We start from the raw sequence: 27852 nt of genomic DNA on the forward strand, positions 1-27852 counted from the left end.
AGGCATTCTCTGCTCTTCCTAAAAGTACAGGGAAGAGTAGTATTTTGCTCACCACTGTGAAGGAATTTATCAAATATGTGCAAAAAATAACAAAAGGTAAAACAGTGAGAAGAAACTTGATGAAAATTGTCAAAACAATGTTCTGCTCTCCCTCTGCTGGCTCCCAGGTAGTACTGCCCTTCAAAGATCTGCCCAAAAGCTTGAAGGAGGGCTCTCTCATGGAATCCACAAAACATTCAGAATTGTTCCTATTGTTCATCTAAATAAGCTCCCCTCAAGCCAAATCATCCCCCACATGCCATCAGTATCTTCTCTCCCTATCATTAATAATGGCTAATTATCTGAAAAAGAATAGATATGTATCTGTATATAACAATTACTTTGCTGTACACCTGAAACTAACATTGTAAATCAACTGCACTTCAATGAAAAATTAACTTTAAAACAAAAACAAAAATAATGCTAATATAGAAGAGAGATGCTAACGGCTTGACTCCTAATTTTTCAAGAGAGTAGTTCAAAAGAAGAGAGGTATATGTAATATTATATTTTCTGGTTTTCTTAGAATATGATCCTCACTAATAGATCAAGACGCAACCTGACAGAATGGGGAAAACACTGCATTTGGAGTTATAAGACCTAAGTATGCTTCTTGGCTTTCCCTATTTCTGCTGGCTGTGTAACCTTTACTAATTGTCACTTTTACATTGGTTTTTTAACATCACCATTTCTGGAACTCAGTTTCATCAACTTCTAAATGAAGAAGCTGTGCTACAGAACGGTTGGATCTTTTTTTATTTGTTTGTTCTGAGTTCTGTTGGATTTTTCTTGTTCTAATATCTTATGATTTTAAGTGCTGTTGAATTACAAAATTTTAATAATTTCTGCTTTTTCTTTACACCATTTGAGTCATTCTCAGACATAAGCAAAATGGTTGAAACCTTTCCTGTCACCATCAGCTTCTTTTCTTGATGTAGTGCCAAACACACTGTGGATACCCAAATGAATCTTAATTGATATATTAATGATTATGATGGCAATGAAAAGCCCTAGGGTTTTAATTTGAGGCAAATTCTCTCCTGGATATATGGCTAGAATTTTGAGTAGCAGCTGTGAACAGATCTGTATTTCCTTCCCCACGCCACCCCCACAACAGTCTGAAATCTTTGCTTGAAATGAGAAAAATCAGAAGCAGCTAAAAATGCACTTTCAATCTGTTCTACTGTCCAGTCATTAGTTGAATTCCCTAAGTCACATTTCTTTTTATCAGTTAACTCAAATATTGTTTCAAGGAAGAAGAGTACAAAGTGGTGACAGAGAAGTCAGGAGACCTAATATCAAATAACACCTCTAGTTCTCTGTTTAACATCCATCTTTTAAGACTAAAACATAGCATGTCATGAATGAGAGAACATGTGTGGACTGATCATTCCAGTGCTTCCATATACAACATAATTGGCAGTTCAGAAATAGTAGCAAACATAATTATCCAGTTTAGTCGCTCAGTTGTGTCCAACTCTTCGCGATCCCATGGACTGCAGCATGCCAGGTCTCCCTGTCCATCACTAACTCCCGGAGTTTACTCAAACTCATGTCCATTGAGTCAGTGATGCCATCCAACCATCTCATCCTCTGTTGTCCCCTTCTCCTTCTGCCTTCATCTTTCCCTGCATAAGGATCTTTTCAAATGAGTCAGCTCTTTACATCAGGTGGCCAAAGTATTGGAGTTTTCAGCTTCAGCATTCATCCTTTCAATGAATATTCAGGACTGATTTCCTTTAGGATGGACTGGTTGGATCTCCTTGCAGTCCAAGGGACTTTCAAGAGTCTTCCCCAACACCACAGTTCAAAAGCATCAATTCTTTGGTGCTCAGCTTCCTTTATGGTCAAATTCTTATATGCATATGTGACTATTGCAAAACCATAGCTTGGACTAGACAGACATTTGTCAGCAAAGTAATGCCTCTGCTTTTTAATATGCTCTCTAGGTTGGTCATAGCTTTTCTTCCAAGTAGCAAGCATCTTTTAATTTCATAGCTGCAGTCACCATCTGCAGTGATTTTGGAGCCCCCAAAAAATAAAGTCCCTCACTGTTTCCATTGTTTTCCCATTTATTTGCCATGAAGTAATGGGACTGAATGCCATGATCTTTGTTTTTTGAATGTTGTGTTAAGCCAGCTTTTTCACTCTCTTCTTCACTTTCATCAAGAGGCTCTTCAGTTCCTTTTCACTTTCTGCCATAAGGGTGGTGTCATCTGCATATCTGAGGTTATTGATATTTCTCCCGGGAATCTTGATTCTGGTTTGTGCTTCATCCAGCCCAGCTTCTGCATGATGAACAAGAAAACACTCATGGGAACAATGGAATAGGATTTATTAAATAGAAGGAAAGTACAAAGCTTTCAAAGGACATGAGTTTGGGTGAACTCAGGGAGTTGGTGATGGACAGGGAGGCCTGGCATGCTGCAATTCATGGGGTCCCAAAGAGTCGGACACGACTGAGCAACAGAACGGAACTGAACAAAGCTCTCACCATAGACACTGAGAGGGGTAAAGAGTCCAAAAAGGCAGGGATTGTAGCAGTTCTATATCTTTATCAGTATTCATCTGTACATTTTTGGTTGGCTCCTGTCCTTACAAAAAAGTCATTTTTAATCAATCAAGTTAAAGGTCAACCATATCTTTATGGTTAAGCCATATCTTTATGGCTTCAGTTCAGTTCAGTCGCTCAGTCATGTCCAACTCTTTGCGACCCCATGAATTGCAGCACGCCAGGCCTCCCTGTCCATCACCAACTCCTGGAGTTCATTCAAACTCACGTCCATCGAGTCAGTGATGCCATCCAGCCATCTCATCCTCTGTCATCCCCTTCTTCCCTGCCCCCAATCCCTACCAGCATCAGAGTCTTTTCCAATGAGTCAACTCTTTGCATGAGGTGGCCAAAGTATTGGAGTTTCCGCTTCAGCATCAGTCCTTCCAATGAACACCCAGGACTGATCTCCTTTAGGATGGACTGGTTGGATCTCCTTGCAGTCCAAGGGACTCTCAAGAGTCTTCTCCAACACCACAGTTCAAAAGCATCAATTCTTCAGCACTCATCTTTCTTCATAGTCCAACTGTCACATCCATACATGACTACTGGAAAAACCATAGCCTTGACTAGACAGACCTTTGTTGACAAAGTAATATCTCTGCTTTTCAATATGCTATGTAGGTTAGTCATAACTTTCCTTCCAAGGAGTAAGAGTCTTTAGGTTTCCTGGCGGCAATCACCATCTGCAGTGATTTTGGAGCCCAGAAAAATAAAGTCTGACACTGTTTCCACTGTTTCCCCACCTATTTGCATTGAAGTGATGGGACCAGATGCCATGATCTTAGTTTTCTGAATGTTGAGCTTTAAGCCAGCACTGATCGCTGAGGAAGGCTTTCTTATCTCTCCTTGCTATTCTTTGGAACTCTGTATTCAGATGCTTGTATCTTTCCTTTTCTCCTCTGCTTTTTGCCTCTGTTCTTTTCACAGCTATTTGTAAGCCGTCCTTAGTCATTTTGCTTTTTTGCATTTCTTTTCCATGGGGATGGTCTTGATCCCTGTCTCCTGTACAGTGTCACAAACCTCCGTCCATAGTTCATCAGGCACTCTCTCTATCAGATCTAGGCCCTTAAATCTATTTCTCACTTCCACAGTATAATCATAAGGAATTTGATTTAGGTCATACCTGAATGGTCTACTGGTTTTCCCCATTTTCTTCAATTTAAGTCTGAATTTGGCAATAAGGAGTTCATGATCTGAGCCACAGTCAGCTTCCAGTCTTGTTTTTGCTGACTGTATAGAGCTTCTCTATCTTTGGCTGCAAAGAATATAATCAATCTGATTTCGGTGTTGACCATCTGGTGATGTCCATGTGTAGAGTCTTCTCTTGTGTTGTTGGAAGAGGGTGTTTGCTATGACCAGTGCGTTCTCTTGGCAAAAGTCTATTAGCCTTTGCCCTGCTTCATTCTGTACTCCAAGGCCAGATTTGCCTGTTACTCCAGGTGTTTCTTGACTACGTACTTTTGCATTCCAGTCCCCTATAATGAAAAGGACATCTTTTTTGGGTGTTAGTTCTAAAAGGTCTTGTAGGTCTTCATAGAACCATTCAACTTCAGCATCTTCAGTGTTACTGGTTAGGGCATAGGCTTGGATTACAGTGATATTGAATGGTTTGCCTTGGAAACGAACAGAGATCATTGTGTCATTTTTGAGATTGCATCCAAGTACTGCATTTTGGACTCTTTTGTTGACCATGATGGCTACTGCATTTCTTCTAAGGGATTCCTGCCCACAGTAGTAGATATAATGGTCATCTGAGTTAAATTCACCCATTCCAGTCCATTTTCGTTCACTGATTCCTAGAATGTTGACGTTCACTCTTGCCATCTCCTGTTTGACCACTTCCAATTTGCCTTGAATCATGTATCTGACATTACAGGTTCCTATGCAATATTGCTCTTTACAGCATTGAACCTTGCTTCTATCACTGGTCATATCCACAACTTGGCATTGTTTTTGCTTTGGCTCCATCCCTTCATTCTTTCTGGAGTTATTTCTCCACTGATCTCCAGTAGCATATTGGGCACCTACTGACCCAGGGAGTTCCCCTTTCAGTATCCTATCATTTTGCCTTTTCACACTGTTCATGGGGTTCTCAAGGCAAGAATACTGAAGTGGTTTGCCATTCCCTTCTCCAGTGGACCACATTCTGTCAAACTTCTCCACCATGACCTGCCCATCTTGGGTGGCCCCACACGGCATGGCTTAGTTTCATTGAGTTAGACAAGGCTGTGGTCCGTGTGATTAGATTGACTAGTTTTCTGTGATTATGGTTTCAGTGTGTCTGCCCTCTGATGCCCCCTTGCAACACCTACCGTCTTACTTGGGTTTCTTCTTACCTTGGATGTGGGGTATCTCTTCATGGCTGCTCCAGCAAAGCGCAGCCGCTGCTCCTTATCTTGGACGAGAGCTATCTCCTCACAGCCACCTCTCCTGACCAGGCAAGAATACTAGATTGGGTTGCCATTCCCTTCTCCAGGAGATCTTCCCGACCCAGGGATTGAACCCAGGTCTCCCACATTGTAGGCAGACACTTTACCGTCTGAGCCACCAGGGAAGTTATATATATATATATATATATATATATATATATATATATATATATATATATATATATATTTATTTATTTCCCACAACCATATAAGGCGGATGATATTATCCCTATTTTACAAATGAGAAGTTGAAGTTTAAGTTACTATAGTGACTTCCATAGGTTATGCCACTAATAAGTGGCTGATCTAGGATTTAAAGGCATCTAATTCTAGGATCCATCGAGAGTTGTCTTGAGCCCCAAGTGGAACACTGGAACAATTTAGTGTCCCCCACCCCCACACCAGTCCTTGTGCTCAGTCGTGTCTGACTCTTTTTGACCCCATGGACTATAGCCCGCCATGTTCCTCTGTCCATGGGATTTTCCAGGCAAGAATACTGGAATGGATTGCCATTTCCTTCTTCAGGGGATCTCCTGATCCAGGGATTGAACCCACATCTTCTGCATTTCAGGTGGATTCTTTACCCACTGAGCCATCAGGGAAGCCCCAACTTAGTATTAAAAAAAAGTACATATGCAGCTTCCAGAATAACTAAAATGAAAAACCACAATAAAAACTGATAATCCCAAGTGCTAGGAACATGTTTATAAGTGTAATATGGAGCTGGAAGGAGTATAAATTGATGCAACCACTTTGGAAACTGAGAGAGTCATTTCCTAGGCAGGTTGATAAGAAGTCTAGGGGTCCCCAAGGAGAGAGGGGTCTGGAATTCTCAAGGAGGAAGAAAGGACAAACTTTTTTTCCTCTACATTCCTTAGGATCATTTAACAATAATGTATCCTGCCTGAGAACAGCCTCTGGATTAAAACTTCTGGCTAATCCTGTTATCTTAAAATGTAAATTATGGGAGTAGGTCTGGTCTTTACAAGGATTATATAACAATAATGTATCCTGCCTGAGGACAGTGTCTGGATTAAATTTTCTGGCTAATCCTGTTATCTTAAAATGTAAATTATGGGAGTAGGTCTGGTGAGGTCTTTACAACCTCCAGACATTCTTTGGATTCATTGGAGAGTATACCACTCCATTGCTAACACTAGCAAGGGGGTACTCTTTCTGCCCCCTTCTGATGCGTATGTCAGAAGCTTTCTCTATCTCCTTTATACTTTAATAAAACTTTATTACACAAAAGCTCTGAGCTATCAAGCCTCGTCTCTGGCCCTGGATTGAATTCCTCTCCTCCGGAGGCCAAGAATCCCGGAGTCTTTGTGTGGTTCAGCAACAACCTTTCAAAACTCTTGGGCAGTATCCACTCATACTGAACATACACACTGCCTATGATCCAACAATTCCACTTTTCACTATATGTCCACTACACATGTTCATGCAAAGTGCAGAATATATGCATACCAAAAGATAGAAAGTGCACGGCAGCATCATTTGTAAAAGCCACCGATAAGATCAATCCAATGTATATCCACCATGAAATGGATAAAATAAGTTTCTAACCTTCATGTAACAGAAATATGATTCAACAATGACAAAGAACTACTGCTACACACAATAGGGATGGATATAATGTTGTATCATGGAAGACAGACACAAAAGCATACGTTCGGTACAATTCCAAAAACAGGCAAAACTAGTCTGTGGTAAAAGAAGTTTTGGAATGCTTATTTCCTTTGGTAACATATGACAACAACTAGGGGTGGGGGCATAAAAAAATCTTCTGGGATAGTGGAATTTCTTGACCTGGGTAGTGGTTATTCAGATATAAAAATTCATCAAGCTATGACTTGTGTATTCCTGTCTAACATGTCAAAATTCAATATGAAAGCTTACAAAAGGAGAAGAGGAGGAGGAGGAAAATAATGACTAAGAATCCATCCTTGTTCATATTCCATAATCTCTTTTGGGGTGCTAGGTGATCTCACCCCAAATTTGGGACCCATTTCATATTAATGCTTCATGTTTTCCCTAATGTGTGGTTCGTTTCGCATACTACCTTCCTCCTCACATATACATACATATCTGTTACAAAACCCAACCAAATCTGCTTGCTTAACTTCTATCCTTTCTACGCTTTCTTAATTCCCTTAGTTCAAGGTTTCTCAATCTTGGCAACACTGCAATTTTGAGCCAGGTTCTTTGCTGTGATGGGTTTTATTGTGCACTGTAGGGTGTTTATCAGTTTCCATGTCCTCACCCCACTAGATTATCAATAGCACCCTCTAGTTGGAATAACCAAAAATGTCTCCAGACATTACCAAATGTCTTAAAGGCAAAGGAATCACCTCTCACTCCACAGAGCCATTGCCTTAGTTAATCGATGTCCTTACTATTAATCACCTGTATTAGAGCAAGAGATCCCACCTGAACCTCCCACCCAGGATGGTGAAGTGAAGAAGTGAACCCATTAGTTATTCATTTGTGCCTGATTCTTTGTGACCCCATGGACTGTAGCCCTCCTCTGTCCATGGAGTTCTTTAGGCAAGAAACTGGAGTGGATAGCAATTCCCTTCTCTAGGGAATCTTCCCAACCCATGGACTGAACCCAGGTCTCCACTGCAGGCAGATTCCTTACTGTCTGAGTCACCAAGGAAGCCCCACCCAGGACAATACACAATCCTTACAGTTTTAGTTTTCTCCAGGATAAAATCTAGTTATCTCTGCTGCTGCTGCTGCTGCTAAGTCCCTTCAGTCATGTCTGACTCTGTGCAACCCCAGAGACAGCAGCCCACCAGGCTCCCCTGTCCCTGGGATTCTCCAGGCAAGAACACTGGAGTGGGTTGCCATTTCCTTCTCCAATGCATGAAAGTAAAGAGTGAAAGTGAAGTCGCTCAGTCGTGTCTGACTCTTAGTGACCCCATGGACTGCCGCCCACCAGGCTCCTCCGTCCATGGGATTTTCCAGGCAAGAGTACTGGAGTGGGGTGCCACTAGTTATCTCTGCTGCTAAGTCACTTCAGTCGTGTCCGACTCTGTGCGACCCTATAGACGGCAGCCCACCGGGCTCCAGGTCCCTGGGATTCTCCAGGCAAGAACACTGGAGCGGGTTGCCATTTCCTTCTCCAATGCATCAAAGTGAAAAGTGAAAGGGAAGTCGCTCAGTCATATTCAACTCTTTGCGACCCCATGGACTGCAGCCTACCAGGCTCCTCCGCCCATGGGATTTTCCAGGCAAGAGTACTGGAGTGGGGTGCCATTGCCTTCTCCAGTTATCTCTAATGTGGCTTAAAAATGGTATTATCTTTCCTCTACTTACTTCACCAGCTTCCTACCCCCAGCTATACTGAATTCCTTGCAGTTGTCTGAAAGATGGATGAAAGTTAGAAAAAGTGTTAGTCAGAAGTGTTAAGTACACTAGCATTTTAAAAGATAAAAGCAAAACTCCTAGAATGTTTTATATATAGAATATGAGTAAGCATGTACTTTGTGAAACACAGACAGAATTGTGTTAAATATACATAGTAAGTTAGTAAACTATAAGGCATACCAAAGTTAAAATAAATAAAAAATATGGAACAGAGCGTCATTTACAGTCAAATAGGAATGGAAAAACAAAGATATGAATAATTATGCCATCTCTAGGATGACAGCTATGTCACCCCTAAATCAGGCATCCACAGGCAACACTTAGTATGGTCTCATACATGTGCTATCCAAGAAATGCAAATAAAACACGTCTGCTCCTCAGGCTAATTAGTAAGCTCTGGTTGTGACCAAGCATGTTTCCCTTCATCTATCCAAGACAGCACACACGGTGGAAGTGGGTTAACCCCAGAGTTACCTGGATGTGATCCACTATGAACCTGAAGCCTAGAGAATGCAAAGCACACGGCAAACCATATGCACAGATAATCTAGCAGCTTAGTTTCTTCCCACTAGTTCTTTTCAGAATTGATAGTAATTAGCAAAATGAACCAACTTAGGTTCTATTTCCATTAATGAAAGTGTCATTAGAGCAGCAGTTTTTTACCGTGGTGCACACTGCTATGAATTTTACATTCATGATCTTATGCCATGTTTAGTCACAGTATCCACTGCTACTGGGCTTCCCTGGTCGCTCAGTAGTAAAGATCTGCCTGCCAATGCAGCAGACGTGGGTTTGATCCCTGGGTCAAGAAGACCCCTGCAGAAGGAAATAACAACCCACAGCAGTATTTTCACCTGGGAAATCCCATGGACAGAGAGAGGAACCTGGCAGGCTAAGTCCATAGGGTTGCAAAGAGTCAGACATGACTAAGCAACTAAACAACAAACAGAGCAGGTATGTGCCATTACCCCCAGAGGACTTTCCACCTGTGGGCCTCCTTGCTGTAACCTTAACCCCAGTCCTCATAAGCATATCATCAGTGGCAAAGGCTGATGTGGCAAACACATGAACACTGTATAACTCATAACTCAGCTGACGCTGCCCTTCCACTTGCCTGCACCATAGTCTAAGTGTGTCAATTTACCCCAAATCTTTCCCCTTGCTTTTCGCTGGATATTTAATTCAGGCTTTAATCTCCTTCCAGAATACTCTTGCTTTAGAACCTCTCATTTTATCCTCTTGATATCCTTTTGTTTCTACAGTTGTGGTGTTAGCTATTTATCCTTCTGTCTCATTAGCGTATGAGCTCTTTGAGAACAGGAATAAAATTTCATCCTTTTTTTCTCATTATAACTTAGCAAAGTGCTAAGTTACTTAGCAAAGTAACTACTAAAAGAACTACTGACCTACAGACACAGTTGAGGAGGTTACCCATTGTTCTTGCCTTTCTCCCATTCTTAGTTTCCAAGATTGGTGTAAATCCGGGAGTGGCAAAATCCTGCTTAGCTTCAAAGCAGTAAGGAGGTGTTCAGTTCAGTTCAGGTCAGTTGCTCAGTCATGTCCAACTCTTTGCAACCCCATGAATTGTAGCACGCTAGGCCTCCCTGTCCATCACCAACTCCCAGAGCTTACTCAAACTCATGTCCACGGAGTCGGTGATGCCATCTAGCCATCTCATCCTCTGTCGTCCCCTTCTCCTCCTGCCCCCAATCCCTCCCAGCATCAGGGCCTTTTCCAATGAGTCAACTCTTCACATGAGGTGGCCAAAGTATTGGAGTTTCAGATTCAGCATCAGTGCCTCCAATGAACACCCAGGCTTCATCAATACATGAACTGTGAACTTCCAGATGTTCAAGCTGGTTTTAGAAAAGGCAGAGGAACCAGAGATCAAATTGCCAACATCCGCTGGATCATCAAAAAAGCAAGAGAGTTCCAGAAAAACATCGACTTCTGCTTTATTGACTATGCCAAAGCCTTTGACTGTGTGGATCACAATAAACTGTGGAAAATTCTTCAAGAGATGGGAATACCAGACCACCTGACCTGCCTCTTGAGAAATCTGTATGCAGGTCAGGAAGCAACAGTTAGAACTGGACTTGGAACAACAGACTGGTTCCAAATAGGAAAAGGAGTTTGTCAAGGCTGTATATTGTCACCCTGCTTATTTAACTTCTATGCAGAGTACATCATGAGAAATGCTGGGCTGGAAGAAGCACAAGCTGGAATCAAGATTGCCGGGAGAAATATCAATAACCTCAGATATGCAGATGACACCACCCTTATGGCAGAAAGTGAAGAGGAACTCAAAAGCCTCTTGATGAAAGTGAAAGAGGAGAGTGAAAAAGTTGGCTTGAAGCTCAAATTCAGAAAACTAAGGAGGTGTTAGGAAGAACAATAGATTCACTGCAGAAAACAACCAACAGTAGGTGTTCCCTGGTGGCTGAGTAGTAAAAAAAAAAAAAAAAAAAATCTGCCTGTAATACAGGACATGTGGCAGGAGCTAAGGGTTTCATCCCTGAATCCAGAAAATCTCCTGGAGAAGGAAATGGCAACCCACTCCAGTATTCTTGCTGGGATAATCCCATGGACAGAGGAGCCTGGTGGGCTAGAGTTCATGGGGTCACCAAAGAGTGGGACAAGACTTAGAAACTAGAACAACAATCAAGAACATTTTGGCTTTGGTGGCTCTTATTTCCCTGACCCAGTTTTTCACTCGGCTGTGTTAGGGTTCACAAGGGGCTCATAGCGAATAGTTAAAATATGGCCCATTGTAGTGACCTGACAAACAAGGAATAAAGTCATAGTGGCCACATTGCCCTGGTGGGCATTCTGTTTCTCCCGTATGGCAATATCCTGTTTTCCCCTGCTGGTACCAGTTCCTCAAGACTACCTGACGACCCCGACAGTGAGACTCCTTCAACTACATGACCACAAGACCCCAGCTGCTGGCTAAAGATGAACTGAGGCCCCCTCCCTCTGGGCACAATTTCCCATCAATAGGGTATAAGAAGTGTTGGCTTTAAAAAGAGGGCACTGGTTTTTCTCTAAGGCCAGTCTCTTTCTTCTTTCTTCCTATAATAAATCTTTCTCTGCCTGACTGCCTTGCTCTCTCTTTCTCCACGTTTGCCTTATAGGCTGGTTAGTGGGGCAGGGCAGGGTGGGACGGGGGTCCTCCTACCCCTACCTGAAAATATTTGAAGGCTTAGCCCCTTCAGCTAAGAGATGGAGGGCCATCAAAAATTCCAGGTGAATAAATCTGCTTTAAAAATTCACTTCAGTTCAGTCGCTCAACTCTCTGCAACCACATGGGCTGCAGCAGGCCAGGCTTCCCTGTCCATCACCAAAACTCGGAGCTTACTCAAACTCATGTCCATCGAGTTGGTGATGCCATCCAACCATCTCATCCTCTGTCGTCTCCTCCTCCCGCCTTCAATCTTTTCCAGCATCATTGTCTCTTCCAATGAGTCAGTTCTTCCCATCAGGTGGCCAAAGTATTGGAGTTTCAGTTTCAGCATCAGTCTTCAGTGATCAATGCCAAGAAATAGAGGAAAACAATAGGATGGGAAAGACTAGAGATCTCTTCAAGAAAATTAGAGATACCAAGGGAACATTTCATGCAAAGATGGGCTCAATAAAGAACAGAGATGGTATGGACCTAACAGAAGCAGAAGATATTAAGAAGAGGTGGCAAGAATACACAGAAGAACTATACAAAAAAAGATCATCATGACCCAGATAACCACAATGGTGTGATCACTCACCTAGAGCCAGACATGCTGGAATGTGAAGTCAAGTGGGCCTTAGAAAGCATCACTACGAACAAAGCTAGTGGAGGTGATGGAATTCCAGTTGAGCTATTTCAAATCCTGAAAGATGATGCTGTGAAAGTGCTGCACTCAATATGCCAGCACATTTGGAAAACTCAGCAGTGGCCACAGGACTGGAAAAGGTCAGTTTTCATTCCAATCCCAAAGGAAAGCAATGCCAAAGAAATGTTCAAACTACCTCATAATTGCACTCATCTCACACGCTAGCAAAGTAATGCTCCAAATTCTCCAAGCCAGGCTTTAAAAATTAATGAGCTCCTAATTGGTACAGACAATAAGGATACAAGAAAGACAACGCTTTTTGTTCTCCTCAGAAAATTTGCAAGTGTCTTCCTGGTTCCTACACTTTGTGCGTGCATGCTTCCTCCCTTCAGTCGTGTCCAACCCTTTCCAACCCAACTGACCGTACCCCGCCAGACTCCTCTGTCGATGGGATTCTCCAGGCAAGAACACTTGAGCGGGTTGCCATGCCTTTTCCAGGCGATCTTCCTAACTCAGGGATCGAACCCGCATCTTTTATGTCTCCTGCATTAGTAGGCGGGTTCTTTACCATTAGCGCCGCCTGGGAGGCCTCCTATTTCACTCGAAGTAATAAACAGCTATTCTCATAGTTTATAATGGGATTCCCAGGTGGCGCTACTGGTAAAGAGACAGAAGGAACAAGGGTTCGATCCTTCGTTCAGGAAAAGCCCCTGGAGGAGAAATGGGAACCCACTCCAGTATCCTCGCCTGAAGAATCCCATGGACAGAGGGGCCAGCAGGCCACAGTTTACCGGGTCACAAAGAGTCGGACACGACTGAGCCAGTGAGTATACACATTCTTATAGTTTATAACAAAGGGGATGCATTTTGGAATATATTTCGCTTGAATTAAGTAAATCATAAAATGGGAGACCTCAGACAGAGGGCATTCTTAAGGTGTTTTGAATTCATTCACTTCTTCAGGGATTAGGAGGCTTGAGGTGCAGATTCTGCATCACGCACAGACGTAGAAACTCGCGAACACAACTCAAGTTAGCGGAACTTGCATCTTGGTAAAGGTGACCCTAGGCACAATTCCCTAATGTCAAAGGGAAAAAAAAAAAATTCCATCAGCATCTGAAGCAACTATTGCCTCACCTTGAATCATTCGCCAATTCATGCCGCCCCGCCCTTTCCGCCCCGGAGGCCGCCGAGCTCTGTTCCCCTCTAGACTTCTTTCGGGCCTCTCTTTATGGTAGCGCTGAGCCTCTCTAGCCTCCCTCGCCGTTCTCTCGGTGGTAAACTCCAGGAAGTGTTGAAAAGCGCGTACCCAGGCCACTCTCAGAGGCGGCCGTTGCGGTGCGCACTGGGTCGGTGGAGAGCTCGAGCTAAAGGTAAACAGGGGATAGAGGGGAGGGTCTGGGGCGTGGAGACACGTTCCTGGGTGGGAGGGGGGCTGGGGCCGGCAGAGGGAGGGTCCCAGAGCAGAGGAGGGGGAGCACGTTGGACACATGAGGGGAATTTTCAGCTGCGTTCTTGAGGCCTTCCGCGGCCTGCGGCCCTGCAGCGACCCCCTCTCCCTCCGGTCGATCTGCGGCCCCTTGTGTCGAAGTCAAGCACGGTTCCTGTCGACTCCGCGGGTTGTCGCCTCTCTTGGGGAGACCTGGAGCCCTCCTAATTTTGACTTAAGGTTTGTCTTATTTAGAGGAGAGCTTTTGTGGCTTAGAACCCCATCCACTGCTTGTCTGTCTGCTCTTTGGGTTTTATTTTTTAAATCAGAACCTTCCTAGTCCTAGCTGGAGGTCGAATAGTATTCTTTTCTCCGTCCCGGTAGCATGAACATAATAGGGACTCATACGCTGTATCTGGTGGCTTACAACATTCTCAAACAGCTGGTGAAAAGTAGGGTAGTTATGCATGCAATGCAGGAGACCCCGGTTCGATTCCTGGGTCGGGAAGATCCCCTGGAGAAGGGATAGGCTACCCACTCCAGTATTCTTCGGCTTCCCTTGTGGCTCAGCTAGTAAAGAATCCTCCAGCAATGCGGGAAACCCCGATTGGATCCCTGGTTGGGAAGATCCCCTGGAAAAGGGAAAGGCTACCCACTCCAATATTCTGGCTTGGAGAATTCTATGGGCTGTATACTCAATGGGGTCGCAGAGAGTCTGACACGACTGAGGGACTTTCACTTTTTAAAACAATACTTTTACCTTTACAATCTTGTTCTTAGCAAGACTTCCCATACTTTGTCATTCCTAAAATGTTTTAGTTTCCCAGAGGGGAATCATTTATTGAAAAATATAAAAGATAAAACTTTTAAGTTGCGTGATAGTGGAGTAGGTATTCCCAGGCTCAGTTTTTGGAAGGAAGGAGGCTGGGATTCTAATCAGGCTAAAGAAACTGTTGCTTGGCAGATGGCTCAGTGGTAGAAACCGCCCGTGAATGCAGGAGATGCAGGTTGGTCTCTGGGTTGGAAGGATCCCTTGGAGAAGAAAATGGCAACCCACTCCAGTAGTCTTGCCTGGAAAATCCCATAGACAGAGGAGTCTGTTGAGCTACAGTCCACAGGGTCACAAAAGAGTCTGTATGTGACTAACTCAACAAAGACAGTGTTAAGGACTTTTAACTGCTCCAATGAGAAGAAGCCCCTAGGGAAGGGTGTGTGGGAGGAATGCCCTCACTGTGCTTCTGACCACAGGATTGAGGTAGGGATAGTTGCAGGATCCTGAGCATCTGGTTATACTGATTTGGGGGCGATTCAGCCTTCTCCGTGTGAGATTCTGGCAGTTTGAGGAACATGGATTCATTCGAAAGAAACTACAGCTCTAACAGGACCCAGATGATTCCTGGCTGTCATGGAGCTTAGTATATAATGGAAAAAACTAACAGGAAAAAAGAAAGCCAGTGATGAGTGCTATAAAAAGGGAGGTCCCTGAACTTCCTTCTTTTTACTTAAGTGATATAGAAAATAACACCATATAGCTCCTGTCTTCCAACAGCTGAGAAGTAATAGAGGCAAAGTTTCAAACAGAGGAAAAAGGATCTGTAACAATAGAATTTGGGTAAGGCATGCCAGAAAGGTGAATATGGGGACACTGTCTTGAAGGATTAATTAGCATTGCCTGGCTTTCTGAACATAGAGAACAGTGAAAGTGAGAGTCCTGCAATCTTGTCCGCCTTCTTCCGGGGATCTTCCCAACCCAGGGATGGAACCCAGGTCTCCTGCATTGCAGGAGGATTGTTTACCAGCTGAGCCACCAGGGAAGCCCCAATATGAAGACTTAAAATGTAACAGAAATTGTCAGGTAGTGTAGTTTGACCTGCAGTGTGTGGTGTTTGAACAAATAATGCCATGCTAAGTGTCCAGACTTTTGTTTTCTAGGAAGAGGTGAGTGTTTTCTACTCATTAGCTCACAATTCAAGGTCACAGTCACTTACTCAACATCTGTATTGAGTAGTAAGTTAATTGTGGTGGTTGTTCAGTCCCTAAGTCTTGTCTGACTCTTACGCAACCCCATGGACTGTAGCCTGCCAGGCTCCTCTGTTCATGGGATTTCCCAGGCAAGAATACTGGAGTAGGTTGCCATTTCCTTCTCCATAGTATTGTAAGTGGTATTAAGTACTGTTAATTAATCTGTTTAAAAAAACTGAAGTACTGTTAAAAAATTAAAGTACTGTTCATCTCCAGGAGTAGTTAGTAGTGCTTGAAAGTTTTGACCACATCCAGAATTCAGGTAAAATAAAGAGAGCTTTACTCATTGGTCTTGGTCTGTAAACCATCCCTCAGTTGTTGAATTCGAGGTATTCTGTTCTCTTTGACCTTTAAGGACCCTAGGAATAGAGACAGATCACAAATGGAGTTTGGAGACCTGAAAGGTTTGCTTAGTTGTTCCCAATATGAACACTGTGCAGTATATCAAAGTCTTAGTCGTTCTTGAAATAAAGTGTTAGTCGTCTCCAACTTTTTGTGACCCCTTGGACTGTAGTCTGCCAGTCTCCTTTGTCCATGGGATTTCCCAGACAAGAATCCTGGAGTGGGTTGCCATTTCCTTAAGGGGATCTTCCAGACCCATGGGTTGAACCTGGGTCTCTCACATTATAGGCAGAATCTTTACCACCTGAGCCACCAGGGGAACATTATTGTGCAGGATATAGATGGGACTTATTATTTTAATCCAGTCACCCCACATGGCTCATTTAATCTCCTTACATTTAAAGTGATTATTGATAAGTATGTGTGTTCAGTGCAGTGCAGTTCAGTCACTCAGTCGAGTCCAATGCTTTGTGACCCCATGAACTGCAGCACAGCAGGCCTCCGTGTCCATCACCAACTCCCAGAGTTTACCATACTCATGTCTATTGAGTCAGTGATGCCATCCAACCATCTCATCCTCTGTCATCACCTTCTCCTCCCTCCTTCAATCTTTCCCAGCATCAAGGTCTTTTCAAATGAGTCAGTTCTTCGAATTAGGTGGCCAAAGTTTTGGAGTTGCAGCTTCAGCATCAGTTCTTCCAATGAACACTCAGGACTGATCTCCTTTAGGATGGACTGGTTGTATCTCTTTGCAGTCCAAGGGAATCTCAAGAATCTTCCCCAACACCACACTTCAAAAGCATCAATTCTTTGGCGCTCAGCTTTATTTATAGTCCAACTCTCACATCCATACATGACTACTGGAAAAACCATAGCCTTGACTAGATGGACCTTTGTTAACAAAGTAATGTCTCTACTTTTTAATATGTTTTCTAGGTTGGTCATAACTTTCCTTCTAAGGAGGAAGCATCTTTTAATTTCATGGCTGCAGGTACCATCTGCAGTGATTTTGGAGCCCAAGAAAATAAAGTCTCTCACAGTTTTCCCATCTGTTTACCATGAAGTGATGGGACCAGATGCCATGATCTTCGTTTTCTGAATGTTGAGCCTTAAGCCAACTTTTTCACTCTTTTCTTTCACTTTCATCAAGAGGCTCTTCAGTTCTTCTTCACTTTCTGCCATAAGGGTGGTGTCATCTGCATATCTGAGGTTATTGCTGTTTCTCTGAGCAATCTTGATTCCAGCTTGTGCTTCCTCTAGCCCAGCGTTTCTCATGATGTACTCTGCATAGAAGTTAAATAAGCAGGGTGACAATATACAGCCTTGACGCACTCCTTTTCCTATTTGGAACCAGTCTGTTATTCCGTGTCCAGTTCTAACTGTTGCTTCCTGACCTGCATACAGATTTCTGAGGAGGCAGGTCATGTGCTCTGGTATTCCCATCTCTTGAAGAATTTTCCACAGTTTATTGTGATCCACACAGTCAAAGGCTTTGGCATAATCAGTAAAGCAGAAATAGATGTTTTTCGGGAACTCTCTTGCTTTTTCGATGATCCAGCGAATGTTGGCAATTTGATCTCTGGTTCCTCTGCCTTTTCTAAAACCAGCTCGAAATCTGGAAGTTCAGGGTTCATGTGTTGTTGAATCCTGGCTTGTAGAATTTTGAGCATTACTTTGCTAGCGTGTGAGATGAGTACAATTGTGTGACAGTTTGAACATTCTTTGGCATTGCCTTTTTTAGGGATTGGAATGAAAACTGACCTTTTCCATGTACCTATTGGCGTTTTGTTGATTGTTTCTGGTTGTTTTTGTAGTTCTTCTCTTGGTCTCTCCCCTAGTGGTTTGATGATTTATTTTTTCAGTGTTACTTTTGTATTTCTGTTTTTTGTGTATCTGTTGTAGGTTTGTGGTTACCATAGGTTCATATATATTGACATATAATAATAACGTATGTGTGCACATATATATACATATAAATTCACAAGCGTGTTTGCTAAGTCACTTCAGTCGTGTCGGACTCTGCAGCCCTGTGAACTATAGCCCGCCAGGCTCCTCTGTCCGTAGGATACTGCACGCAAAAACACTGGAGTGGGTTGCCATGCCCTCTTCCAGGGGATCTTCCTGACCCAGGGATCAAACCCGCATCTCTCCCTGGTACCTTAGACTGCAGCTACAGTTTCAGAAGTTCTCTGATCATTTGGCACGCTCTTTAGGGTTAGTAAATGGATTCCCTTCATGATAGTGTAGGTGCCCTTTAAACAGCTGCTTTTTTGCTCTGTCCCAGGATGGGCAAGTCTGTGTACAGGCTCCTCAATGATATTCCTCCCTGCTGAAGACCCTTGTTGGGGATGGGTTTCCCATTGAACCATGTCTGTGTCTCTTTTACCCATCCTGTGTGATCCCTCTATGACTTGCTCTGCAGCCCTCAGTATTTCTTCAGCAGGAATTGATCTGTATGTAGGTACAAATTCAGCATGTTCATGTGAAGAGAGAAGTTCAGGGTCTTCTACACTGTCATCTTTGACTGGATACTGTGGACTGTGTTATTGTCTGAAGTTTACTTTATGATGCCTGGGTCTTGAGATTTAAGACTATTTCACTTAGCCATTTAACCCTTCTCTTGGTACCCATTCACATGTCCTATAGGTAGTATTTGAGGATAATGGGCACAAAAAGCTGACAGTTGCAAGAGGCACGACGTGTGTGTGCACTCTAGGGTGTGCACACACCCAGGCCTGAAGCTGCTGATTTGCTTAGGAGGGGTGAATGGAATTATTATTATTATTTTATTAAATAAAAGGTAAATGGGAAAATGCCTTATAAATTGTCCCTATACTGAAAAAAGACATTTTTCATGAAAGGGAAAGATTCTTAAAAGTTGACCTAAAAATACATTTAAGTTTTTTGTTTGGTTTAAGTTCCTCTTACTGTGATTTTTTCCTACTAACCTGAAGAGTGGTAACAAAGCACAGGCTGTATGAGGGAACTTGGCACATTAGAACATATTGTCATATCTCCCCTATAGTTCGGGGAAGAAAAAAACGAGTTCCCTAATTATTTCCCACGTCCTCTCTATGTTAATGGCACTGCTGATTGTGATGGTGCTGCTTTAACGGCCGTAGGAGGCCTGTGATCAGGTCCTAGAGCTCATGGGATTAGGGAACCTGCTAGCATTGTGGCCTTGTTTGAGGCCACTTCCTCAGTGCACCTAACCTGCCTACCTTAGAGTCAGTAATGGATAGCAAGGGAAAATGCTTAAAACTCACTTCAAGGGATCTAGGAAAGATAATATAAGTTTAAAAACCAAACTGGTAGATTAAAAGAACAGATTGGAAATTGCCATTGCGAAGAGTCAGGGTGGGCAAAGTGGGTGCAAAGGGGGTCAAAAGGTACAGACTCCAGCTGTAAATAAGTAGTGGGGATGTGACATCCAGCTTGATGACTAAGTAATAATTCTGTACTGCATATTTAAAAGTTTCTGAGGGAGTAGACTTCAAAAGTTCTCATCAAAGAGAGAGAAATTTGTAACTGTGGTGACAGATATTAACTAAACTTACTGTGTTGATCATTTTGCAATATGTACAAATACTGCATTGTTTCATCTGAAACTAATATAATGTTGTGTCAATACCTCAGTTTTTTAAAAAGGCGTATTCCCTGAGCTGTCAGTGTTCACATCATATGAGGAGCAAATATCCAGTACTTGTGTTTACTACCTCAGGTATAGAAGAATGAAGTCTAACAAATCTATATTTACTTCTTTCTCTCTCCACTCTTCTGGGAGTGCTATAAAAATATTGAAAGTTAATCTTAGAATCACAAAACATACTGTTTAGTTACTGAGGGAAAGTATTGGCAATTCTAAAGCAAGAGAAAATTGAGAATGCAGAACTTTTAAAAGAAAGGGTCAAATAATAAAATCCGGAGTTAGTAGGGAGAGACGTTATTGAAAGCATTATTGCCAGAGGGGAAAAGAGATTATTGCAGTGGAAAGAATTCTCTGACCAAAAGATTTACCAGCTTCTCAGGGGAGGAGTAAACAGTGCTTGGAACAGAACTGCTTGGTCTGATTGTAGATCCCAGATTGTTTTAGCCTGAGGCCAGCTTTTTCTCTGGAGGGATTCTTTGCTGGCTCTGGCTGAGGTTATACCAAAGTTCAGGGGCCTAGAGGAAGGAGAGAAACTTAAAATATGGTTAGCTATATTTTTCCAATTTTGTTCCAGTTGATTATTTCAGCAATCCGTTCAGCTAATTACTCACAAATTATAAATGAGACAATGGGGATTTGGAGGTCCTTTGTTCTGGTCGTAGGTAAACAATGGGATGTTCTTGAGTCTTACAGAAGCCATACAGAGAGTAGGAGGGTTTCTTTAGGCAAGCCTGTTCAAGAACCAGGCGTACAGGTCTCAGGTAAAATCTAACTTGTTAAAAGGCATTTTTCTATTTGAAGTGGAAAATAATTAAATGTACAAATAAAGTTCATTGGAACATTTATATAGAAAGGCCTTAGGATACTCATTGACATTCAGGAATTAATAATCCTACATCACACAGAGTAGTTTGAAAGTACTTACAGACTGATCTCACTTGTACCTTAGTGAAATTTTCCTGAAAGAGGGGTAGGGATGGGAGGGTGGAAAACCAATCTAAATTAATCAGGTCTAAATGAACACGTTTAGGGCTTATTTGGTATATGGTTTACATTCCAGTCCTGTAAGAAGCTGTTTTTTTTTTTTTTTTCCTTCTGTGAGAAATACTAGATGTTGTGCTGGTCCAAGTGACTTGGCTGGAGCAAATTAAACTTTCCTATGTTTAATGTATTTTCCATTAAAAGAAAGAGGGAGGAAGTAAAATTGTGGCTGTGACACTGGTATGCGACCAGTCGTGCCTGGCTTTTATTCTCCTCCTTAACAAGGGGACTGCTAAGATGTTACAACCAGTTCAAATGATAGGACGGACACAGTTATTGATCAGGAATATTGAAATAAATGAGCAAGTAGAGGCAAAACTGTCTTCTTCCACAGTGGGCCAGGGGAGTCAGTTGTACCTCTAACAGAATTTACCAGAATATGGACAAGAATTGTTCTGCATTGCTGTTAGTTACATACAGTTGTCAGGTGTAAAATAGCTCAAAGGCAGTGAAAGACGCAGAGCTCTCATATAATCAGAATGTGACAACCTGAAGGTTGTGCTCTCAACAGTGCAGTTTTCCACTGAAGCCAGGTATTTTTCTCCAAATCTAGTTTATGAAATTTACAGCTCCCTCTCCCCCTCTCAAATAATCCTCCCTTAAGTATCAGACTTCCTAGAAGGCAAGTGCGTGTCTGTATGTGTTTCTTATTCTTTTTTGGTGTATTCTGTAAATATAGAAGATGCTTAGTGAATGTTCTGTTAATTGAATCATCTACAGTAGTACCTTTCAAACTGTAATGTGCTTATGTATCATCTGGGGATTTATTTTTTGAATGCGATTCTAATTCACTGAGCGCATGGACCTTGCTGAGATCTCTCTTTTCTAGTAAGTTCCCCGCTGATGCTAGTACTAGTTCATGGACAATAAATAGTAATGTATTTAAGGAAGACATTGTGCTGTGTTGTGCTCATTCGCTTCAGTCGTGTCTGACTCTTTGCCACCCTATGGGTGGTAGCCTGACAGGCTCCTCTGTCCATGGGATTCTCCAGGTAAGAATACTGAGTGGGTTGCCATGCACTCTTCCAGGGGATCGTCCCAACCCAGGGATGGAACCCATTTCTCTTATGTCTACTGTATTGGTGGGAAGGTTCTTTACCGCTCGTGCCACCTGGGAAGCCTTGGCAAACATAGCACCATGCTGCAAGTGAGGACAAGGTGATGGCACCCCACTCCAGTACTCTTGCCTGGAAAATCCCATGGGCAGAGGAGCCTGGTGGGCTGCAGTCCATGGGGTTGCGAAGAGTCAGACACGACTGAGCAACTTCACTTTCACTTTTCACTTGCATGCATTGGAGAAGGAAATGGCAACCCGCTCCAGTGTTCTTGCCTGGAGAATCCCAGGGACGGGATCCTGGTGGGCTGCCGTCTCTGGGGTCGCACAGAGTCGGACACGACTGAAGTGACTTAGCAGTAGCAGTAGCAAGTGAATAGAGCAACATGAGGCTACTAGACTACCACTTGAAGGAAAAAAAAAGTACTAATTGTGAGTGACATTGCCAGAGCACAGGCCTAAGTGAGCAAAAGAAAGGGTTGCCTGGAAACACATTCTGAGAACTCAGAGTGGAATCTTAGCCTGAGGGAGGGGAAGAGAAGGGTTACTACAGGGGAGGAGTAACCAGAGGGGGTAGGTGTTAGAAAGCAGGCAGCAGCCACTGAAATCACTGCCTGAAATTTTGTGCTTCTTGAGCTAACCTTTTCCTTTTTCATTTTTTAAAGCAATGTTTGAATGTAAAACTGCTTTGATTCAGGTGTGTACACTTTTATCATGACAGTTTCACTCAAGTGAATGGTTCCAGTATGCCATTGAGCTTTAAGCAGTGTGAAAAATACTTTTTGTACTGCAACTGGTCTTGTCTTCTTTCAGATGGGGCACTTTAATTTTTAACTGAGGAGGTCCTGTAATTTGTTCGTTGGTAGTTCAGCTTTCTTTTAGCAGCACAGAAGAGATGGGAGATAATGTGGAACTGGCACCAAAGAAAGATCTCTACGTACTGGAAGATGGGGAGGGGGAAGGCACGGTAAATGAGGCTGCCAAGTTTAGCAAATAAAACATAGGAGGAAACCCAGTTAAATTTTAACTTCAGAGAAGCAATAAATGACTTTTTAGCAATATTTGTGATATAATTTAAATTGTTTATGCATTATCTAAAATTCAAATTTAACTGAGCATCCTGTATTTTATCTAATAGTAAATAATTCTTCCCTAACAGTGATACCTGAGAGATCCCACACATTGTTCTAATGATAATAGCTTTATAGTAAATAAATTTGTTATTTTGATTTCCTTCAAGATTATCTTGGCTTTCTTGAACCTTTACTCTTCCATAGACCAGCTTCCTAATTCTGGGTGGTGGGGGATTTGTGGAATACCTGGTGAAATTTTGTCTAGAATCATACTGAATTTATTCCTGTAGAATTGACATATTTACTATAGTCACACTTGCCATGATTGCTTTCTTATGTTTTTATAGGCTTTTGGTAAATGTCTTTCTGTTCCTTGCTTGCTAAGAGTTTTCTTTTTATTATGCAGGCCTTGAATTTTCTCAAATGCTTTTTCAGCTTCCCAGATAAAATTTTTGCAGCACAAATCTGACTCTCTTTAATGTTTTCTCTAGGGTGATCTGCTAGAGAGTGATCTCTAGGTGAAAATCAGAAAGGAAGTTTACTAGAATCAAGCATGATGGATCCATGTTCAGTTGGAGTCCAGCTTCGGACCACAAATGAGTGCCATAAAACGTATTATACTCGTCATACAGGTTTCAAGACTTTGCAAGAATTGTCATCAAATGACATGCTTCTACTTCAGTTGAGAACTGGAATGACACTTTCTGGGAACAATACAATTTGTTTCCATCATGCAAAAGTTTACATCGACAGATTTGAGGATTTGCAGAAGTCATGTTGTGACCCATTTAACATACACAAAAAACTAGCCAAAAAAAATTTACATGTAATTGATTTAGATGATGCCACTTTTCTGAGTGCAAAATTTGGAAGACAGCTTGTACCTGGTTGGAAGCTTTGTCCAAAATGTACACAGATAATCAATGGAAGTGTGGATGTTGATTCTGAAGACCGGCAGAAAAGAAAACCTGACTCAGATGTATGTAGAGTCAATTTTTTCTCCATTACTTATACAATGTAGGGTTTTATTTAATTATAAAGAAGTCATTTATATCACTTTATTACAGTTGGCCCTTAAACAACACAGGTTTGAACTGTGCAGGTCCACTTATATGTGGACTTCTTTCAGTCAATACAGTACTATTACAATCTGTGGTTGGTTGAATCCAAAGACGCGAGGGCCAACTCTGGGACTCGAGCAGCAGCCTAGCATTTTGGTATCCAGAACTGATAGTGGAACCAATTCCACTAGAATATCAAGGGATGGACTTGAATGCAGTGAATATAAAGTTGGGGAGGTAAAAATAGATGATGTTTTCTAAATATTTGTGTAAACCCAGATTGTATGGTAAAGAGTGTTGGCTTGGGGAAAGAATAATATAATATTCCCTAGACTTTCAAGCAGCAACTCCTAGTGCTAAGACATTCTGGCATTGCCATAGCTTAACAATCTTAGCTCTTTTTCTGATACAGAAGTAACTCAGTAGGTTATGCCTGCCAGCAAGGGTTTGAAATACAGCAGAATGAATTCCCTTTTTTATGAAAGACTTGAAAACTGCTGCTCTAAAAGGAACTTTGTGACTTGAAATAATTGTTTCTTATTTCAGCCTTCTTTTGACTTTGGCACTATCCCATTCTTATATGGGTTTTTAAGATGCTTGTGAATTTCTTTTGCGTCTAGCTCTGAATTCTTGTTATGGTCAAGGCTAATTTTAGGGCTCTCTACTGTCAAAAAGCATACATTTTTACATTGTAAGTATTAAATATCTTATAACTATCTTCCTTATTCACATGCCTACATTTAGATTATTGAACCATTATCAGAACAGTGTAAGATTTCATAAAGCTTTCTGGTGTAGAACAAGGACTGGTATGTCAAAGGAGGACTTCTCAAATTTTCTATTTATAAGCAATTTATAATTCTTGCTGCTGGCATATTTTTCTCAATTTTATCCTTTGTATTATATTAATAAACCAAATTAAAAGATAATTAAAATTTTAAATTATATGTAGTGCTTTTCCTTTGTTATCCCCTCAAAGGCATAGTTCCAGGACCCAGTATAAATTTTGTTACATTTGGGCACTAAAACTTTTTTCTTTCTTTTTTGCAAGTTCCAGACTGTCTTCCCGGCTAAGAAATAATTTGGATTAATGTTAAGTGAAGTATCTGTGTATGGTTTGATATTAAGATTTGAGTTAATAATTTGTTAACTTTTATTCAGGGAAGAACTGCTAAAGCTTTGAGGTCATTACAATTTGCAAACCCAGGAAAGCAAACTGAATTTGCTCCAGAAACTGGTAAAAGAGAAAAAAGAAGGCTTACCAAAAATGCAACAGCTGGTTCAGACAGGTACACTATGTGTTGTTTAAGTCATATGTTAACTTGCCTCACATCTGCATTGTTTTCCTATCTTTCTCTTACAAGTTTTGAATTTTCTGGTTAGATAGTTTAAATTCGATAATCTGGAATTAGTAAGAACCCCCAAGGGTCTCATAGAAAATTAAGGTGTTCCCTTGGAGATCCAACCAGTCCATTCTGAAGGAGATCAGCCCTGGGATTTCTTTGGAAGGAATGATGCTAAAGCTGAAACTCCAGTACTTTGGCCACCTCATGCAAAGAGTTGATTCATTGGAAAAGACCCTGATGCTGGGAGGGATTGGGGGCAGGAGGAGAAGGGGACGACAGAGGATGAGATGGCTGGATGGCATCACGGACTCGATGGAGATGAGTCTCAGTGAACTCCGGGAGTTGGCGATGGACAGGGAGGCCTGGCGTGCTGCGATTCATGGGATCGCAAAGAGTCGGACACGACTGAGCGACTGATCTGATCTGATCCACTCTAAAAATTTTTTTGTTTCTAAGAAAGTCTCAATGAAGTGAATTTATATAATCTTTTTGGCACAGTAATTAAAATAATTTAAGCACACTATACTTCTTGTAACTAAAATAATTATTTGAAAAGCATTAATACATCAGTTGTATGTCTCTGTTCTATAGGTGGCAACTAAAACATAAATTTTATGAGAATGCAAGGTTGTTTTTTATTTTTTAATGTCTAAAATAGAAATGGGCTTCCCCGGTGGTTCAGTGGTAAAGAATCTGCCTGCAGTGCAGGAACCACAGGAGACACGGGTTTGAGTTGGGGAGATCTGGAGGAGGGCATGGCAACCCACTCCAGTATTCTTGCGTGGAGAATCCCATGGACAGAGCCTGGCAGACTGTAGTCCATGGGGTGATAAAAGAGCTGGACATGACTGAATGACTTAGGACACATTTTCTAAGAGAAAGAGTCCTTGTATATAGAATGTCCTCAAGCAAGGATTACTTATGCTTCCCTAGTGGCTCAGACGATAAAGAATCTGCCTGCAATGCAGGAGTCCTGGGTTCAACCCCTGGGTTGGGAAGATCCCCTGGAGGAGGGCATGGCAACCCACTCCAGTATTCTTGGCTGGAGAATCCCCATTGACTGAGGAGCCTGGCAGGCTGCAGTCCATGGGGTCACAGAGAGACAGACATGACTGGACTTCTAAGCACAGCAAAATAGAAACAATTTTGGTGTAGTTAATAGAACGAACAACAAAGCTAAATTGTTTAGAATATGATTTTTTAAATTGAGCATTTCTAAAATACAAATTGACAAAGCAATGTTAGTGTAATCATCCAGAATTATTTTTTACACAGGCCATTATTCCATCTGTGAAGGTTTTCCATTGAGTCATTAGGTGCTTTGAGGCCAGATTTGCTAGTCTGTCAAAGAACAAGAAACAGATTAATTGCAATATAAAAAACAGCTGGATGGTATACTGTGATAAAAATAAAGCTGTGTTCACAAAGCAGTAAAGAGATTGGTTGCTAATAAAGTGTACCACTATTACGTAGTCTTTTCTTTTTGGTAAGGGATAAATAGTTTTAGCAGCTATATTATTATTTTTGGACACATTTCGCCTGCATTCCTTTGGATATGTTTCAACCCTTTACAAGAGAGGGCCTTCTTCTCAAAAGCAGTTTGTTAACTGTTAATTGTAGAGTAACTTTGAGTCAGGTAACCCATGTATCAGTTTGGCAAAGTTTCATCTATAATCCAAAACATTTTATCTCCCTTACATTTTTTTTATTACCCTGTTGTCAACTAAATATTCAGAAATGAAATATGCATGAAGTGTATAACTTGCCTTGTGTTTTGTATTACAGACAAGTGATCCCGGCAAAGAGTAAGGTCTACGATAGCCAGGGTCTCCTGATTTTCAGTGGAATGGACCTCTGTGACTGCCTTGATGAAGACTGCTTAGGCTGTTTCTATGCTTGTCCTGCCTGCGGTTCTACCAAATGTGGTGCCGAATGCCGCTGTGATCGAAAGTGGCTATATGAGCAAATTGAAATCGAAGGAGGAGAAATAATTCATAATAAACATGCTGGATAATTTGTGGTGTCCGATTGTGACCCTTTGTGTATTTCTAAAGTTCTGTTATTCTAAGATACATGTTAAAGTTGGTTTTGCCAAATGACACATATGTACTCAGTGTGCACTAACACTGCCTTTTGGGTACCTTAAGATAAATTATTTGATGTAAATTTAGATGGACTGTTTTATTACTCAGCAGTCATGTCTTTGAGCCTTTCTGGGTCAATGTAAAAAAGTAATGTATAGGCAGTCCTCTGTACAACTCCTGTGTCCATAAATTTCCATGGCACTGATACAGTTAAATAAACCAGTTCCTTAACAGCAACAGTTCAAATTTCAGTTACTGTGATATGTTAACTGTGAGGAGTTCCATGAGGTACGAACTTCCTGCTAGCTGTTACGCTCTCAAATCAGTATGTAATGCGTGTACTTCAAGGTCAGTGATTGACTAGTCAGATTACTTCTCGAATCCTGCTAATGATCCATCGCTGCACACTTATTACTCGGTTTATTCAGACAGCAGAGCACGTACTTGTGTTGTCTCCTTGTCACCCATGTGACCTTTCATGTCTGGAGCCACATTAGGCGTACGGACAAAACGGAGGCACAGCCCCAACCCCCTCTCCTCATCTC

At 41.9% G+C, this 27852-nt stretch overlaps 1 protein-coding gene and 1 long non-coding RNA gene across 5 annotated transcripts; one reads left to right on the forward strand and one right to left on the reverse strand.

The window, feature by feature from the left end:
* Positions 1–13409, reverse strand: LOC129629265 (uncharacterized). Of its 2 annotated transcripts, none has more exons than XR_008703116.1 (3): positions 13344–13409; positions 4930–5023; positions 1–2327 (listed from the first exon to the last, which is right to left on the reverse strand). It is a non-coding gene; the product is annotated as an uncharacterized LOC129629265 (long non-coding RNA). The 2 variants fall into 2 exon arrangements; XR_008703115.1 differs by lacking the exon at positions 13344–13409 and adding an exon at positions 12634–12715.
* ARL14EP (ADP ribosylation factor like GTPase 14 effector protein) lies at positions 12905–27544 on the forward strand. 3 transcript variants are annotated; one of them, XM_055549193.1, is made up of 4 exons: positions 12905–13029; positions 23308–23795; positions 25039–25166; positions 27009–27544. In XM_055549193.1, the coding sequence occupies exons 2-4, from the start codon at positions 23370–23372 to the stop codon at positions 27235–27237; spliced, it is 783 nt and encodes a 260-aa protein (XP_055405168.1). In that variant the 5' UTR covers positions 12905–13029; positions 23308–23369; the 3' UTR covers positions 27238–27544. The 3 variants fall into 3 exon arrangements, with proteins under 3 accessions (XP_055405168.1, XP_055405166.1, XP_055405167.1); XM_055549191.1 differs by lacking the exon at positions 12905–13029 and adding an exon at positions 13435–13579; XM_055549192.1 differs by lacking the exon at positions 12905–13029 and adding an exon at positions 13720–13875.
* Positions 27545–27852: the final 308 nt, after the last annotated feature.

This window comes from Bubalus kerabau, chromosome 15 (assembly GCF_029407905.1).
Source record: "Bubalus kerabau isolate K-KA32 ecotype Philippines breed swamp buffalo chromosome 15, PCC_UOA_SB_1v2, whole genome shotgun sequence".
NCBI classification, from domain to species: Eukaryota; Metazoa; Chordata; class Mammalia; order Artiodactyla; family Bovidae; genus Bubalus; species Bubalus kerabau.